Source organism: Mytilus trossulus, chromosome 13 (assembly GCF_036588685.1).
Source record: "Mytilus trossulus isolate FHL-02 chromosome 13, PNRI_Mtr1.1.1.hap1, whole genome shotgun sequence".
Classification (NCBI taxonomy): domain Eukaryota; kingdom Metazoa; phylum Mollusca; class Bivalvia; order Mytilida; family Mytilidae; genus Mytilus; species Mytilus trossulus.
The window spans coordinates 17,039,004-17,056,886 of record NC_086385.1 but is presented as its reverse complement, the minus strand read 5'-3'; the positions used below and the strand labels follow the sequence as shown (position 1 = coordinate 17,056,886).

Sequence of the window (17,883 nt, the reverse complement as noted above, 5' to 3'; positions counted from 1 at the left end):
TGACCTAGATAGATATAGGAAAATGTGGTGTGAGTGCCAATGAGACAACTCTCCATCCAAATAACAATTTATAAAAGTAAACCATTATATTTACTAGTGAATTGTGAAATAAAACTGAGAATGGAATTAGGCAATATGTCAAATAGACAACAACCCAACCAATGAGCAAATAGCAACCAATAGGTTATTTTTTTAATTTAATTTAAACATAATTATTTGTAGTGGATTGGGAAACAAGTTTTACAACTTATATTAATCCCTCTCCACTTTGCGGGTGCGAGTGCTGCCTTGTAGCGGCACTAGCCTACTCTTTTTCGAAATCTACAAGGGTGTCTTTAACATGCAAGAGATATGGCTCTCTCTTAACACGGGCCAGCCATTTATCGTCCCCTTCCAACGGACTATCATTGTTTCCTCAAGACCATACTCGCAAATGGTGTCAAGGGAGAGCCGAAAATTGAGTTCCTGAAATTTTCATCCTGAACTGGAATCGAACCAGGAACCTTTGTGTTACTGGTTCGATTCCCAATAGGTTACGAGTCAATGCAGCGAGAAAATCCATTACCCCGAGTTGGGCTTTACCTGTATACTATATATAAGCCATAATGGAACCTTTAAACTCATTTCTGATGTCTTTTGCATAAATATTATTATAAAAATTTTATCAAGAAATTACATGTGAGTGAGTTATCCAGATATTCATACATGAAGTACAAATAGAAATGCAATGGTTGTTTTTATTTTAACCATAAGCAAAGTAATAGAAAGGAAAAACATAAATTACTATAAATTGAACATTTTGTCAAGAAATATCATAGTGAATGATTTATTCAGATATACTCATACATGTAGTACACACGATAAGCAAAGTTTGTTTTTATAACAATTATTAAAGCAAAGTTATACAGTGAAGGGGAAAATTTTTATCATAAATTGTCATGAAATTTCATTGTTGATGATTTTCCGGAAATTCCTACATGTAGTTACATATAGATAAGCCAACTTCCCCTCCGATCATTTGTTCCTGTTGTACATGTAATATGATAATTATCCTTTCATTTGCCTCAGACATCTGTTAAATATCTCCTTTCACCAGATTCCAAGTTTTCTGTACATCAAATTGATTCAGAATCACAGAATTACAGATAAATCCTTTGATAGAAATAATAACCAGTGACAGATTATTGGATTTTTGAGACATATATATTTATACAAGACATATATATATATTTATATATTCTCGTCATTGTCGTCAAGGACAAAAACGAAGGATTACACAAATGTAATAATTAGTATCTATGGTCTTTAGTTTTGGATTTATTTTTTGGGGAGGATGAAAAAATTCTGCTCACAATGGAGTTTTGTTTGGAGTCTGCAGGTATGTTTTTTTTTTTTACAGAATATCAGTTAACAAACTTGATTTATTTTAAAATTTATATATTTGGCTTAAAAAGATCTCAATAATTTACATTTGTTCTCAAAAACAGGTCTTTTGCTATATATTTATGAAATGGTCATTCAGTCATGAAAATTAAGACTGCTTTGATAATTTAAAGTGCATTTGTTCCTGTACTCTCAGTGTGATATAAAATCACCAGATCGGAAGGGAAAAAATAGGGTTCTAGTGAAAAAACCTTTTTACTAAGAAATGTTCTCAAAGTTCTTGTAATTTCTAATTGTAGTCTGGAACTCGTAAGATTCCTGTCCAGTAACTCTTAATTTTATTTGTTCCTCATTGTCCCCTGTAATTCCAATATATGGTATCCCTTTGATGAATTGGTTGAGCTTATATCCATCTAGTTTATAATTTACCATTAGCTGATACATAGAAGAATCTGAAATCACATCCATATAAAAAATCAATATATCATTTAGATTTTCAATATCATTTATTTCATTTCCATAAATATCTTCTCTTATTGCTCTTTAAGGAGAAAATAATACAACTAATTACTTGTTGTTTTCTATTTGAATCAACTATTTTTTTTATTTTGCTTGTATGCAAATTCACCAGATGCAAAAAAAAATTAAAAAAATTAAAGGAGAAATGTAATTAGGGTTAGGGGTGTGGTTATTTTATAATTAAATAGAAATATATTTTATAATTAAATAGACATACATTTTATAAATAAATAGTAATATGTTTTATAATTATATTTTTTTTCAAATATTTTATTGGACAAAGCACATATGATACAATGCGTATTCCAAGATATAAACACATTAAACATGACAATTTATGCAAATACAACATAAAGAAAACATTTGAAGTACCAATTATATATATAATATCACAGTATTACATAGTATTATACTTATGGTAGACCAACTGACATTAGATTATTATTACGAGCTTCAAAAGCTTGACTTAAATAACTACATATTTGTCTAGTGTTAACTAGATTTATATAGAAATGTTGTAAAATTGTATGCTACAAAAATAATTTCTGTTTCAAAATTATAAACAGAAAAATATTGAATTTGGATAGAAATAAACAAATTACAAATTTTGAACTCAATAGTAAAAATCTTATTATTTGGAGGCTGCAAATCAAATTAGAATGGATAATTAGGTAAAAAAAAAAAGATCTCTTGAAAATTTAAATTTCTAACCTCACAAAATAAAATGTTCCTATATTTTCGTATCTGTCTCAAGATTGGTTGCCATTACATTAGAGCTTCTTTTATGAATGTTCTATTTTTATTCCAGAAATGTCCCAAAAATATATTTTCAAGACCCACTGCAATTAGTTTAAAACAAATATTATGAGAATTGTATAAAAAAATAATTATGACATAAATGAAAAATTGAAAATTATTAATACAAGGGAAGATAATTCTATGAAAGAATTAAAGACAAAAGAGTAAACAGTTTCTAACAAGAAGTTGTTTATGTTTCATGCCAGTCATCCGTCACTTAATAGACTAATAATTACTCATAATTAATATCAACCCAGATATTTGACATATTTCTGTGACAAATCATAGCAAGCATAATTAACTATAGCTTGTACTTTGCACTCTGGTGGTAAAAAACATTCATGTGTTCAACTTATACAATGTTTTTGGACTAGATGTCCATAGGTCCATGTAACTAATGGACTTTGTTTCTAATATTCATTTTGGAGACTAGCCATTGTCATACTACGAAATCTTTGATTTATGAATATTGAAAATAACCTATTTAAACAAGGGTTTAAATGTACATTTTAATCTGAAATATGATTGAGTGGCAGAAATCCAAACTGCAGTGACTTTATATGCATTACTATAATTATATTAAGATCTTATTAAAATTAATTGTGTGTGAAATAGGGTTCATGGAACACATAGGAGTATTTAATATTGGACAGATATTTTGGATATAAACAATACCATGCTTTGTGATTTAAAGAATTGTTTGCATATATATAGTATTTGTATTATACAATGGATCTATGGAATAAAACTTTTATTAAAAATGTGATTGATAATTCCTCAATGAAATTTTTTTTTTTTTACGTTTCAAAAGTGTTTTGATTTTATTTGACATATCATAGATGTGAAGAAAGTGTTTGTAAGGAAAAAATATTTATACTTGATACCTACAAATCTTCAACTAAGATTTTAAACTTCACATTTTATTTTGTTACAAGGGAAGTAGCTTCAAGTGATGTATATGTTTTAACATCTTTAATTGAGGATGGAGTACTTTCAATAAACATATCTAGCCTAACACTTTAAGTTGGTTGTACACTGATAAAGCAGGAATGCAATTATTAGGAGTAGATACTGTCGACACAGAAGGATATGACCTAAATTGACTTATAACTACTTGTAGTACATGTATGTGTAACGGTCATTGTAATGTAGTGTGTTGTTAAAATTGAGGTTGACATAAATGGCCAACATAGAAATTTGCTGTTGGAAATTTAAACTAGGGAATGTTTTATGAAAAGTGCTCTTGAAAGGATTATAAGTTTTCAATTGCTCAAAGTCAAAAAGTGAAATTGATAATCGCAAAGAATTTTCTAATAGAAAACAATAATTTCATTGTATATGCATATATTTAAAATGTGGTGTTAATGCCTTTACCAGGAATATGTAGTGTAATTTACCAGAATTTGGTTTGAATCGCTGGATTTTTATTTAAAGTTCCAAAATTTGTCCATGATATGGAGATATAGTTACTCCATAGATAATGGATATATGTTATTTTCATGGATGTAGAGAGATTGTGTGGAATTCTTTATTAGAATTTGAAAATCTTGTTTAGTTTTTGCATAGACTTTGGAGTAATGAATTATATCCTGGTCTGGGATGAATATACCTATGCCAGTACTAGAAAATGGACTTGAAGTTTGAAATTAACTTTCAAATTCATTTGCATTGAAATAGATGACATTTGAATATAAGAATTGTAGCTCTGTTTAAATCGTTAAAAGTGTTTATTATATCTAAGAAATTTTCTTGAAAATATTGAAACTTTTTTCCAAAAAGAAATTGAAGGTGATTTTTAACATTATGAAGACCTCTTTGTTGTCATGACAGTTAAAAGGATAATGTTTCTAAACATCTGAATAACATTGATCCTGAGATGCTACATTTACTTGGTATAGTTTGTCCGTGCTGGCATAAAAAGGACAAATATCTGGTTACAAAAGAGGTAGGAGCACTGCCCTTTAAACTGATTTTGTGATGTCTATTTGTTTGCAAATTGAGTGCATTTATTCAGAGATAGCAATTTATGTCCTACATTTCTAACCCCTATTTTCCTACAGCTGATGATTTTAAACAGAGTTCTACATTCTTTTACCCAACAAACTGAAATTCACCTATTTTTGTAGTTCCAGGGGTTTCCAGTTCTTAATATATCTACTGTTTCACATAGTATAGCATTTATATAGGCTAATGATCTTTCCATACTTACTGGAACCTAACCAACAAATGTTCTATTCTTTCTGACAGCTGAATGAAGCAATATCAAGTTTGATATTAAATTTTAATAGTTTTCCATATCAGTACAGGGCTTTTAAGTGTTGAGAGTGAATTTAAATCCCTAATGGGTGATCATTAAATCCATATAGGGTGATTATTAACTATATCATAACCTAATATTGCTGAATGTAAGGAACCGCTGTGATTCTATATTTAATTCATTGTTGTTTCTGGGGTTTTACATAGTAAATAAGGGTGTTTTGCTGCTTGTTGGGAAATGATGTTCTTTCATATGTATTTGCAATACATTCATAAATTATTTGTCTGAAAAAATCCTTTTGCATTTTGTTTCATACATAAAGTTTGATGCTTTCTTTAAATGAACAAAGGGACTGAGCATATATTACAAAGAAGAAATGTATGCTTTTAAATCCATGAGGTCAAGACTCAGAAAACAACCACATATGTTCCTAAATTATCAAATATTGCAGAAATCAATGAATTGTATATAAAACTAATGAAGTATTTTAACCTAGACTTTATTATTTATTGCCTAAACAGAGGCTTTGTCTAGAAAAAAAAAGATGAGGGCAGCATGTCATATTTAGAATGAATTACCATTATATATTTTAGTGATTTTATTTAGAGCTTGTGATTGTGAAACAAAGAGTGCTTGCATTTTGATCTATTTTCTATTTTTGATAAAACTTAGTTAGAAAATCAAAGCTTCATTAGAGTATCAGAACTTAAATATTTTATTTTTTTTTCAGGATCAACAGGAAGCTCATGCACAGCCCCAACACAATCAAGTTACCGTGGTAGCACAAAAGAAGCCATTAGAAGTGGCAGAGGATGATGCAGATGACATAGACTTGCCAACAGTCCCCCCACCAATGAAAATCCAGGACCACATATTCAAAGCTGCTTCCAAAGAAGACTCCTCTGAAGATTTATCTAAAAAAGTGGTAAGTGTTGTTAGCTCATGTATTGCATTAAAAAAGTGGTAAGTGTTGTTAGCTCATGTATTGCATTAAAAAAGTGGTAAGTGTTGTTAGCTCATGTATTGCATTAAAAAAGTGGTAAGTGTTGTTAGCTCATGTATTGCATTAAAAAAGTGGTAAGTGTTAATGTTAGCTCATGTATTGCATTAAAATAGAGGTGAAAGATATCAACGAACTCTGTCAAACACAGATCAACAAATCATGGCAAAAAAAAAAAAAAAAAATAATGAACAGTCTTCAAATGCTACATGTGATGTACTGAAATATGGGATCTAAGATCCATTTAAAAAAAATTTAAAAAACATAATGACTGCTTGAGCTTTGTTAAAACATGTAACTTAATTCATCTCTCTGATAAAAAGACAGTACCTTGTATTTTAGGTCTTTAAATGCATGCTTCTACGTTTCTGAAATTAAATTATACCAGATTTCTTCTTGTGAACGAGTGCTGATTTTCAGGATTGGAAATAAAATGTTTATAGATATTAATTCCATTATGGCAAAGGGCTTAAAAAAGTAAAAAAATTGGTCTGAACTACCAACCCCCCTTTTTTAACCCCTAATAAAATATCTTCTACCACCTATCTCTTGATCATTATGTTAAATTAGTAAGTTTTATCCGGTATTTGTTGACTTTTTCTCTAGACTTTGTATACAAGCCTTTTAAGATAAAATTAGTCACATTTCTAAAGTCTAACCCATAATTTGAACTTGAAAGATGATTAACAGATAATTGCAGATAGATTACAGTCTCTTTTAACAAAAAAAAAAAAGATAAATTTCTGGTTGATTAATAAAATTATGACACTCTGAAAAATTCATAAAAAAGAAAACAATTTAAAAGACAGAATTATCTGTATTTTAATATTGTCATATTGTTGAACTTAAATTTTAATGAGATCCATTTCAAGTTCATAAAAGGAGAAAAAATAGTTAAGTGTCAAATTAGACACCAGCGTGTGTCAGATCAGAAGGAGATTGTATCATTAGTATAGTATAGTTTATGAATGAAGAGGCCCATGACATATTATTAGGCCATAATAATTGAATTTTAATTTTATAGACTTTTAGAAAAAAAAGTTTAGACTAGCAAATTTGTAGGGTTTTCTATCTTGAAACTTATTATGATAAGACATGTACAGGGTGCCAAAATATATCAACATTACTCTTAATTATGTCAAAACAAAGCTAAGATTAATGGAAACAGGATAAACTAAGATTTTTCATAATTATTGTGTACCAACTTCTGTTACTGGTTTGTCTATACTTTTGTGTTAAAACATTTATATAATCTCATCCATCAAAGGATTACCATTTCTCTTACATCCATATAGATACTTACAGCAAGATGTTGTCAAAAAACATAAGATACCCTGCATTTATCATGCCTATCATAACATATGGTCAAATTGCAGAAAGATCCCCTCCTCCCTCCTAAACCATTGAAAACTATCATTGGTGCAAATTTAATGTATCCAGTGGAGGATCCAGAAATTTTCATTATTGGGGACCGAATGACTGCTTAAGAGGCAACCTGCTCTGATCATGCTTCAGTGATTTCCTGTTAAGTCCACCAAATTTTTCCCAGAAAAGGAGACGGCCCCCCCTTTGAATCAGCCTTTTGTATCTTATACTTCCATGGCCTTTGTTTTTTCTAAAGGTTTTACCCTCCAGCAAATCAGCATTTTTTTCACATTGTTTCTCATTGTTAAAAAGGAAACATTCCCCTAGTTTTGTCTGTTAGGTTTTTGATTGCCTTCCTTCCTTCCTTAAAGGAAAACCTCCCCCTTTTTTCTTATTGTTTAGTCTGACTTCCTGTAGATAAGAGCTTAGTAAATGGTTGTCACTATCACTCAATAGGTATTGTTTGACCAAGTTATAAAGAAGTTACTGTTTTGATGCAAATAATCAGGATCTTTTATCAGGAAATTACACATAGGTTATCATTATTAACTCAGTGAGGTTACCCACAGGGTTCAGAGTAGTTGCTCAAAATATATTAAAAGTATAACCTCTTTTTTTGTATAAAGATTGATAAATATTAGTTAAGAAAATATAAAGCAAAAAAATAAGATTCTAAAAAGAAATACTTTATAAATTTCAAAATTGTGTATGGTTTTTCTTTCCCCTTTATGGGCCCCTTTGAAGATAAAGTTATGACTTATTTATAGACCTCATACCGTGGACATAATATATAGGTTATGATATTCTACAGAATATTATATTGTTGATAAATAATAACAAGTATGTCAGTGGTAGCCGAATTAATTAAACGATTTCAGGTAAATCATTTTCCTTTAATTTTTTATTCGTTACATAAAAACAGATTGTATTATTTAATTAACAATTTAGACTTGTATTGGGTTCTCAAACAGTATGATTATATATTTTTTAAAGACATTTTTAATTGGTTTTTGAAAATATTTAAAAACTGCTATTTTAATTGCTTTATGCAAGTTACCGAAATTGTTTAAATTGTTTGACTTTATATATACTGTTTAGACAAGTAACAAATTTGAAAGTAGGAAGTTGTAGGTTTTTATGAAGAAGTAGGAAATACATTATGATATGAACTTTAAAACTCACTCTTTTTGAGGGGAAAATAAGAATTTGTCCTTAAATTGTCACATATTTAAATTAGGTTGTTGATCTTTAAAAGATTGTGTATAGGCTTAATACAAATTGATGCACAAGTCTTCTGAAAACATTTGGTATTTTTTTTAATTCACAAAAATTAAATTTAAAAAAAAAAATACAGGGAATATGTCTACAAAAAAGATGATTCCACATTAACCAGTAAATGTATACAAATCTTACTTGGTCATTGAGTGTTTTGAACACTGAACTCTTTGTTTCCTATACAGAAATCTGGTTAAAATTCATATATCAATTACCTCCAAAATCTGTATTGATGTCAAATATTTTTTTGTGTAAATATCAATGCTTAAGGTGGTACCCAACACTTTCACTAAAATTAATTTGGCTTGTTTAATTTTCCTAAAACTTTGGCAAAGTATTTACTTTGACCCTTTAACAAAAATATAAAAATTTCAAAAAATTTGAACCAACCGTTTTATCAGAAAAATTACACTGGTTATATAGCAGTTTGTCACACACATATTTTGATCATTGAGAAGCTTATTATTGCTTTAAGAACACAACATCATTAAAACGTTCTGCAGATTTTACAGAGTTATCTCCCTGTAGTGTTAAGTACCACCTTAAGAAAAGCTTGTCAAAATTAATTCTTTTTCACTTCATGTCTATTCATCAACATAAAACACTTTTTCTTTATTATGACACAATAAATTAATACAATATATGTTTGTTGTTGGAAAATATGAAAAAATTTTGTATGAGCTTAAGAAACAGTTTCTCCTGTTTTGTAGCAAGTACAAATAAATTTTATATTTTCTGACAATGTGCATATATTTGGTTATTCTGAAATAACTCCCAAAACTTGAATTTAGGTATTAAAATCTAAATCATTGTCTCTAATTTCTCAAATAAATCAAAGAGGACCCAAAATGAACTGGTTAGGAAACAGAAATATTCATATTTACTGCTTGCTAAACATGGAAGTGGAATAACAGGAGACTTTATTTGTACAAGTACAAATAAAGCAAAACATTATTTGTATATCTGTTCATTGTACAATAGTTTCCAAATGAACCAAAAAGTCGCAAAATATTTAACAACCTTTCCTGCTATTTTAATGTGTCCATATTCAAATTTTCATTAACTCAAATGTGAAAAAAACTCATAACCCAGACTTGTCTAACAATTCAAGTATAGTACATTGTAAGACCAGTCAGCCTCTGGTTGCTTTCTATTTTCTAATTGAATTTCTTAATGTAGCATCACCTCATAACTTTGATAGAATGCCATTGTTTATAAACCTTCCTGGATAACATCCAGCTATTATTCTGTAAAACTACTTTTATCTATCAATGTATATCATTGTTTATTACTTGTGGTAACTGTTTTCATGTCACATTCTAATTATTGATACACCCTGTCAACATTGACCTTACAATTTACTGAAGATTTTACACCCCGTCAACATCGACTTTACAATTTATTGAAGATTGTACCAGGGCTTCCAAAATTTTTCTGAGCCAGCCGGACATTTTATATCTGATCCGAATTTTAATTCCTAGGACAAAGTCACAAAAGGCAATTATGGTAATCAGATGGCCATCCCAATTATTGACATTAAATTAAAATCGAAATTAAACTTTACTTTGATATGAATTTGATGTTCTGACATAAACTGTTAAAATTGGCATTGCATCATTCACAGTGTGCACATCAACGTGCTCAAATCTGCATTAGACTCTTTATTTGTGCAAAATGAAGTTGTCTAGAACTTTATTTTCGTTTTTAAAGTCACATTTTTCAAAACCGGATGTTGACTTGACAATGGTAAAACATGGACCAGAAACGGATACGTAAAATCCGTGTACGTTAACATAGAACTATTGAGCGAAGAAGCTCTTTCCAAGTTATTTCTTCAACAAAATACTTGAAATGAACGTTAGATACAGGTATCCTAGCAGGTATCAATGATACTTTTAGCATTTTTGAAGAAATGTAGGATGCAAAATTGAATTTCCTACCTGTGCACATGCGCACACGTGTTCTTGTTCATACAACGTAGTGCCGACGATTTTTCATTTAAAACCTTTTTAAATGATTTATCAAATCATGTTTATAAATGTATTTATTATATATTTTAAATCAATTAGATACAAGCTGCTGAAATGTACGAAAATAATTGGGAATGGACCGATTAATTTATACGATGTCCGGTACTACAAATAGTTTACCTGTCACCTGAACAGGTAGTTTTCAGCTGTCCAACAACTAATTAGCCTTGATTAAAATGAGAAAGTATTGAAGTAGGGGTTGTTTTGATAGTAATTAATCATCATGTCACTTTTATGACCGGAAATGTATGGCTGTTAAAGGCAAAATGTTGGGTCAAAAAGATCCTGAATTTATATGTTAAAATGACCGAAAAAGCCTTTGAAACTAAAATGTAGATGACCGTTTCATGCTTTGCCCAGCCGGTCTTTTACCGGACATTATACAAATGACCGGCATATATGACCGTTTTGGAAGCCTTGGATTGTACACCCATCAGCATCCACTTTCAATTTAGTGAAGATTTTACAGTCAGTCAACAGTGACTTTACATATATGTCATTTCTGTGGCATATGGTATTTTTTGAGAGCTTGTCTCATTGGCAATCATATCACATTTTCTTATTTTATATTCTAAAAGCTCAACAAAACTGAATTGTTTACAGTGTCTTTATATTGATGCTTTTCAAGTTCATAATTGATATATAAAGGGCCCAAAAAATTACTAGTGTAAAACCATTCAAATGGGAAAACCAACGGTCTATTCTAAATAAAAACAAGGAACACTTATAAACCACTGAACATCAAATTGCTGACTTAGGTCAGGTGCAAATAATTGCAGCGGAATTAAATATTTTAATGGTACCAAACACCTTCTCCTTTTTGGGAAACAATAGTATGATATCACAACATATATATAGAAAGACACTCTATAAAATATAAATTGGAAGGCTCAGCTCAATCAAAAAACGTAGTAACATAAATTAAAATACTTATATACTAGAGCTAACCTAAACTTGGTTGTCATAATATGTACAAGCATGTAGTAATCAGAATTTAAAGATAATGTTACATGTTATATACTGATTTTTTTTTTAACTCTGAGGTCAAAGTTTGTAACTTTAAAGCTTTATGAATTAATTTTTTTTTTCTAAATGTATATCAAATTCAACAAGAGACACCAGTTCTGTTAGCCTTTGACAAGTCAGTTTTAAAAGTAAATTCAGGGGGAGGATCTTCACCTTATTATGGTCTATCTCCTTTAAAATCAGTATTTGACTTAATCTATAAGTAGGGATGAGCCTGAGTCATGACACAATTAATGTAGATTTTGAGTAAGAAACTTCATAAAATTTAGTAGGCTAAATCTCCCTTTTCTCCATAACCAGATTGTGGTATTGTTGATAAAGAATTATTGACTCCTTTTACCTTAGATAGTAGATGCACATTTGATTACATTTTGTGACTTAGTATCATGTTAGGTGACCCTCTAGACTTTCTCTGTTTCACTGGACATCAAATATTTTGTCTTCTGTAACATATACCAGGTTGTATTGTTAGGTATTACATTGATATCAAGGATAAAAAAAGATCAACTTTTAGAACATACAATCAACCGTACTCCCATTTGAATTCTTCCATCTTGCACCAAAACAGTTGGATCTGATATTTTTGAGAAAGCATCCCCATTTAAATTCTTCCATATCACACCAAAATAGTTAGATCTGATATTTTTTAGAAAGCATCCCCCATTTAAATTCTTCCATATCACACCAAAATAGTTAGATCTGATATTTTTTTAGAAAGCATCCCCATTTAAATTCTTCCATCTTAGTCACCAAAATAGTTAGATCTGATATTTTTAAGAAAGCATCCCCATTTAAATTCTTCCATCTAATCTGATTTTTTTGGGAAAGCATCCCCCATTTAAATTCTTCCATCTAACACTAAAACAGTTAGATCTGATATTTTTAGAAAGCATCCCCCATTTAAATTCTTCCATCTTACACCAAAACAGTTGGATCTGATATTTTTTTGAAAGCATCCCCCATTTAAATTCTTCCATCTAACACCAAAACAGTTGAATCTGATTTTTTTGCGAAAGCATCCCCCATTTAAATTCTTCCATCTTACACCAAAACAGTTAGATCTGATATTTTTGAGAAGGCATCCCCCATTTAAATTCTTCCATCTTACACCAAAACAGTTGAATCTGATATTTTTGCGAAAGCATCCCCCATTTAAATTCTTCCATCTTACACCAAAACAGTTAGATCTGAAATTTTTGAGAAAGCATCCCCTATTTAAATTCTTCCATCTTACACCAAAACAGTTGAATCTGATTTTTTGGTGAAAGCATCCTCCATTTAAATTCTTCCATCTTACACCAAAACAGTTGGATCTGATATTTTGGAGAAAGCATCCCCCATTTAAATTCTTCCATCTTACACCAAATCCCCCATTTGAATTCTTTCATCTTACACCAAAACAGTTGGATCTGATATTTTGGAGAAAGCATCCCCCATTTAAATTCTTCCATTTTACACCAAATCCCCCATTTGAATTCTTCCATCTTGCACCAAACAGTTAGATCTGATATTTTTGAGAAAGAAATGTTGACTTCTGTAACAATAGACACAGTTGATATTGATTACAACAGGACAAAGTTCTGTAGATATCGTATTGATTTTTACACATTAGTTATGTTAGATTTTTTACACCATGTACATCAAAAATATATAACAGCAGCTTATTTGTAGGGGTTCTGTAGATCAATGTGCCGTCTGCTTCTCCATTTGTGATTGAATAAAGGAATGATTTTCATTTGAATAATTGAACAGGGGTTTCATAAAGAGGAAGTATTGAGTACATTTATACTACTGATATACATTTGGATCTGCCAGTTCTTAAAAATACTGTTTTTACATTGAGATTGAATAAAGGCATGATTTTTATTCAAATAATTGAACAGGGGTTTCACAAAGAGGAGATATTGAGTACATTTATACTTCTGAGATACATTTTGGTACTGCTAGAAATTACAAGTTGTATTGCAGATCTTAAAAATATTGTTTTACCATTGATATTGAATAAAGGCATGATTTTTATTTGAATAATTGAACAGGGGTTTCACAATTAGGAGGTATTGTACATTTATACTACTGAAATACATTGTGGTACATTTGTACTTCTAGAAATGATATGTTGTATCGCAATTTAAGAAAGACAAGAATAATTGAGCACTCTGGTTTATCATAAAGAGAACATATTGAGTACAATACTCTTCTGAAATAAACATTGTAAAGCCAACAAATTGCAAGATTTTATTCCATCCTTTAAATTATTTTGGTATATCTTACTGAGAAGTATATGTTCTTCCTGATGTCTAGAAACACTTCAAAATAGATTTGATTTCCACACTTTTTAAAATTTTACTTGAAAGATTCTTGGAATTTCAAATTTATAACACCCATCATGCAGTGCCATTTTATGAAATTTGTGTCAGTAATATTCAACTGACAGTTTCTAAGCTACATAACTGATTTAATACAATGTTACATCTTAATTTAACCATGCAAGTTCTGGCAGGAAAATTAATATTTATCAGTTATGTAATATAAATATTTCAAGTATTACTCCTGGTGCAACCAGGAATAACTATTCTTTGACCCTTTCAAATATCTAAGTTGCCCTCCAGTTTGAAGAAAGCTTATTGTGGCTTCATTTGTTTAATTTAAATGTGTATGGACTATGGATCCTGTTTCGTACCTTAATGTTGTAAGTATTTTTGAACTTTCTCCTATAATCCTCAGGAGTTTGGAAATTGTAATATTTATCCTTCTTTTCTCTTTTTACAGGCATCAACATTGACAATACAACCAGATACAGAGAATGCTGTGAAAGATCTTGAAGATATGGTCAACCAAAGAGTTGGGGTAGGTTATCATTATAAGGGGACCAGCTATCTGATTTTGTAATAAAGAGATGTTGTATGAGTGCCAATGAAAGCTATAAAGTCATAATGTGTAAAAAGTTTTAAAAAAATATAGGTCAAAGTATGTCTTCAACACAGAGCCTTGGCTCACACTGAACAGTAGGCTATTTATGGCCCCAAAATTATTAATGAATAACAGGAAAACCAACGGTGTATAATCTATATAAAAAAATGAGGAAACAAGAAACACTAATGAACCAAACCAACAAACAGCAACCACTGAACAACATGCGACTTAAGGATATACTTAGGTGAGGTTAGGTGAAAATTAAAAAATTAAGAAGTTAAAATCAATACTATAAGCTGGTGAAGCATCAGTTAAGGATAAAAATAAGCTAAAAATATTGATAGGTCATGGCCTTTTCGAGATATATGAGATTTAAAAAATGGCGGGAAAAGGCTGACTCTGACTTTTACCTTATATTTCCATTGATATTATTAGGTCTCAAAACAAAAGAAAGAAAATTAATAATCTTCTAAAATTTTGGTAAATGACATTTCATGAGCTCAGCTATTAAGTCTGATATGAAAAAAATAAATGGGTGTTATGGGGCAAAATAGTTTACATTGTATTGTATGGAAAAACACCAAGGAGTCCGATCATTTGACACAAATTCCAAAACCTCACCTAAGTACATCCTTAAGATTGGTGCATTTAAATACAGCAGGTTTAAACGTTTAAACAGGTGCCATCCTTCACCCTAACATGAAACAGTATTACTTTGCAACATAAAATGACACACAATAAAATACAGGAATTCTTTTTGATTACAGTATAGATGATTTTGTTTTCCGTTTTATAGGACCCTAACCATGACAATCCATTTGACCATCAACTATCCTCAGAATCAGGAGGTGAAACTGCTGATGATCCGGTATCCGAGCTGACAGAAGAGAAAAAGGAAATGTATAGAGAGAAAAGAAGGTAAGAAAGAAGCATATAATAAATGAAACTTTCCATTTAAAAAGAAAAATTCAATGGAAAAAATTTTGATATGTTTACCATCTTTTTTATCAGTTTTACTGAGGGGATGGACAGGGATTAAGGAAAATGGAAATGAAGGGGCAGGAACTGGGGAAAGAGGGGAGTAACAATAGAAATATTTTAGAAGAAAAAAACTGAATATATTAATGTCTGAGAGTTCGTGGGAGGAAAGTGGGAGATTGGCATAGGATATGAAAGTAAATATTAGATATCCCCCCTCCACCCCTGTTTACTGCTAGAAGAAATTTTGAGATCATAAAGGAAGCTGCAAGCCTTGACAAGTAACATTCTTTAGTATTGCATGTAGTTAACCATTTATGGAACTTATTAGACATGGAGTCAAATAGTACATGTATAAATATGCCCGTTTTCCCCCTAATGTGAAAATTTGTGTAATTTATGACATATCTATATCAGACCTACTGCAGTGCTGATGAGCTTGATCTACTTTAAAGACCCACTACTTTGACCTCTCTGTCACTCACAGGGGCCAGGTTGTATAATCCTGGGATTAGAATAATTAACATGATAGTTCATATTTTGTTTTACATTGTAATATACCCTGTGTAAGTAGACTAAATTGCTACGATAAAATTATATATTGATGGTTGAAAATGCATTAAGTCATTTTTAATGCATTTTAAGAAACGTGATATTGAAGACATATATTGTTATCTTCTGGTCTTGGTAATGTCATCTTTTAATATTATCTGATTAAAATTGATATGAATACACAATACTGTATGATAATTGAGAGAAAAAAATGATTTAACATAATACAAACTAAATTCTTACCAAAAACTAAAAATTTAGAATGTTAAAAAAAATTCATATTAATTTACTAGAGCCGTTAGATTCAAATTGTTTAGTCATATTTGTTATTATTTACAACTCATCAAGTAGAAAAATTATCAATTAAAAAAAAAAAATTGTAGAAATAATTTCAGTAAGAACTAGTATCTCAATTGTTTGTAAAACAATTGAAAGGTCTTTCCTGTAAAAGTGATGTTTTCGTTATGTACTTTGTACGACCTTTCGTTTGATATACGACAAGCATACCTTTTCAAACTTTTCGCTTTTAACACTTAATGACCTCATCCGCCTACAGTTTTGAGATCGGAAGTATGATATATGTAATACAGAGTAGATGAGCTTTCATTTGATATGCGACAACGCCATTTTCTAGAAAGTTTGATTTTTGCACTTAATAACCCTATCCAACTAATTTTTTGAGGTCGGGAATTTGATATTTTAAATGTACACATCATGACCTTTCATTTGATATACAACAACCCTATCTTTAAAGAAAATTTATATTTTGCACTCAATGACCCCATCCAACCCATTTTTGGGAGACGTCAATTTGAAATTTGAAATGTACGCTTTATGTTCTTTCATTTGATATGCGACAACCTTACCATCTGAGAAATTTGAATGTTTGCACTAAATGAACCCACCCTGCCCACTGGGATGAAAAGGGGGTTCAAAATTTTCATTTTTAGGTAGAGTTTATTTAGACCTTCAATTTGATATATCAGATGACCCCATTTGACAAAGTACAAATAATGATGCAATATCAACTATATAAATAGAAGTTATGAAACTTACAAAGTCAATGCAAAACTTGAAAATTTCAAAATGATTTTTTGGTGTATTTTTCCATGGAATGTTTTTGGTATTTGGTCAAACATATAACTATGTCAACCTCTTCAATTTCTTAAACATTTTAAGTGGTAAGCTCTTGTTGATTCAGAAATACATGCCTCCGCTCGCAAAACTTTAAACTGCAGTATCTCTATAACGACAATAGATATCTCAAATCTGTTAAATGATAAATGATCTACAGTTGAAGGACAACATTATAGAAAAAGAATTGGGACAATTTCAAAGTTCACCAAGGTCACAATTAATCATCAAATATATGATGCAATACCAAACTTGAGAACCGGAAGTCATAGAGACATGGGACTATCACCATTCAACTCAGGACCACTTGACCTTTCAGAGATCACAATGTCAAGGTCATAGTATAATGTGAAGGTCAAGGTGAAATTGCATCATGACGTAACATTGACCTCAAATTGAAGGTCTTGAATTACTGATCATCTTTGCAGTATATAGTAGGTTGATATCTGTTACCTTAAAAAAGATATACACAAAATACTAGATTTTTAAGAATCATCCCGTTGTAACTTTTGAACAGACGGTCGGACATTTTTCGGTTAATAATATAAAATGTAGAGCTCGTCGAGAGGAACATTTTATACGCTGTATGTATGCAGCAAAGTCTTATCGTTTTCCTAATATGTAAGCTTGAAATTGCAGCGTAATTTTTTTTT

The 17,883-nt window shown here is 30.3% G+C and overlaps 1 protein-coding gene across 2 annotated transcripts in view; it reads left to right on the top strand.

Annotated features, from left to right (window-relative positions):
* LOC134695435 (kalirin-like) overlaps window positions 1-17,883 on the top strand; it is a 122,027-nt gene that overhangs the window by 75,037 nt on the left and 29,107 nt on the right. The window contains exons 16-18 of one of the 2 annotated variants that reach the window (XM_063556683.1): window positions 5,688-5,879; window positions 14,423-14,500; window positions 15,363-15,484. In XM_063556683.1, the coding sequence (XP_063412753.1) occupies window positions 5,688-5,879; window positions 14,423-14,500; window positions 15,363-15,484 (392 nt within the window). Of the gene's footprint in view, window positions 1-5,687; window positions 5,883-14,422; window positions 14,501-15,362; window positions 15,485-17,883 lie in introns of both variants that reach the window. The other variant, XM_063556682.1, reaches the window with a different exon arrangement.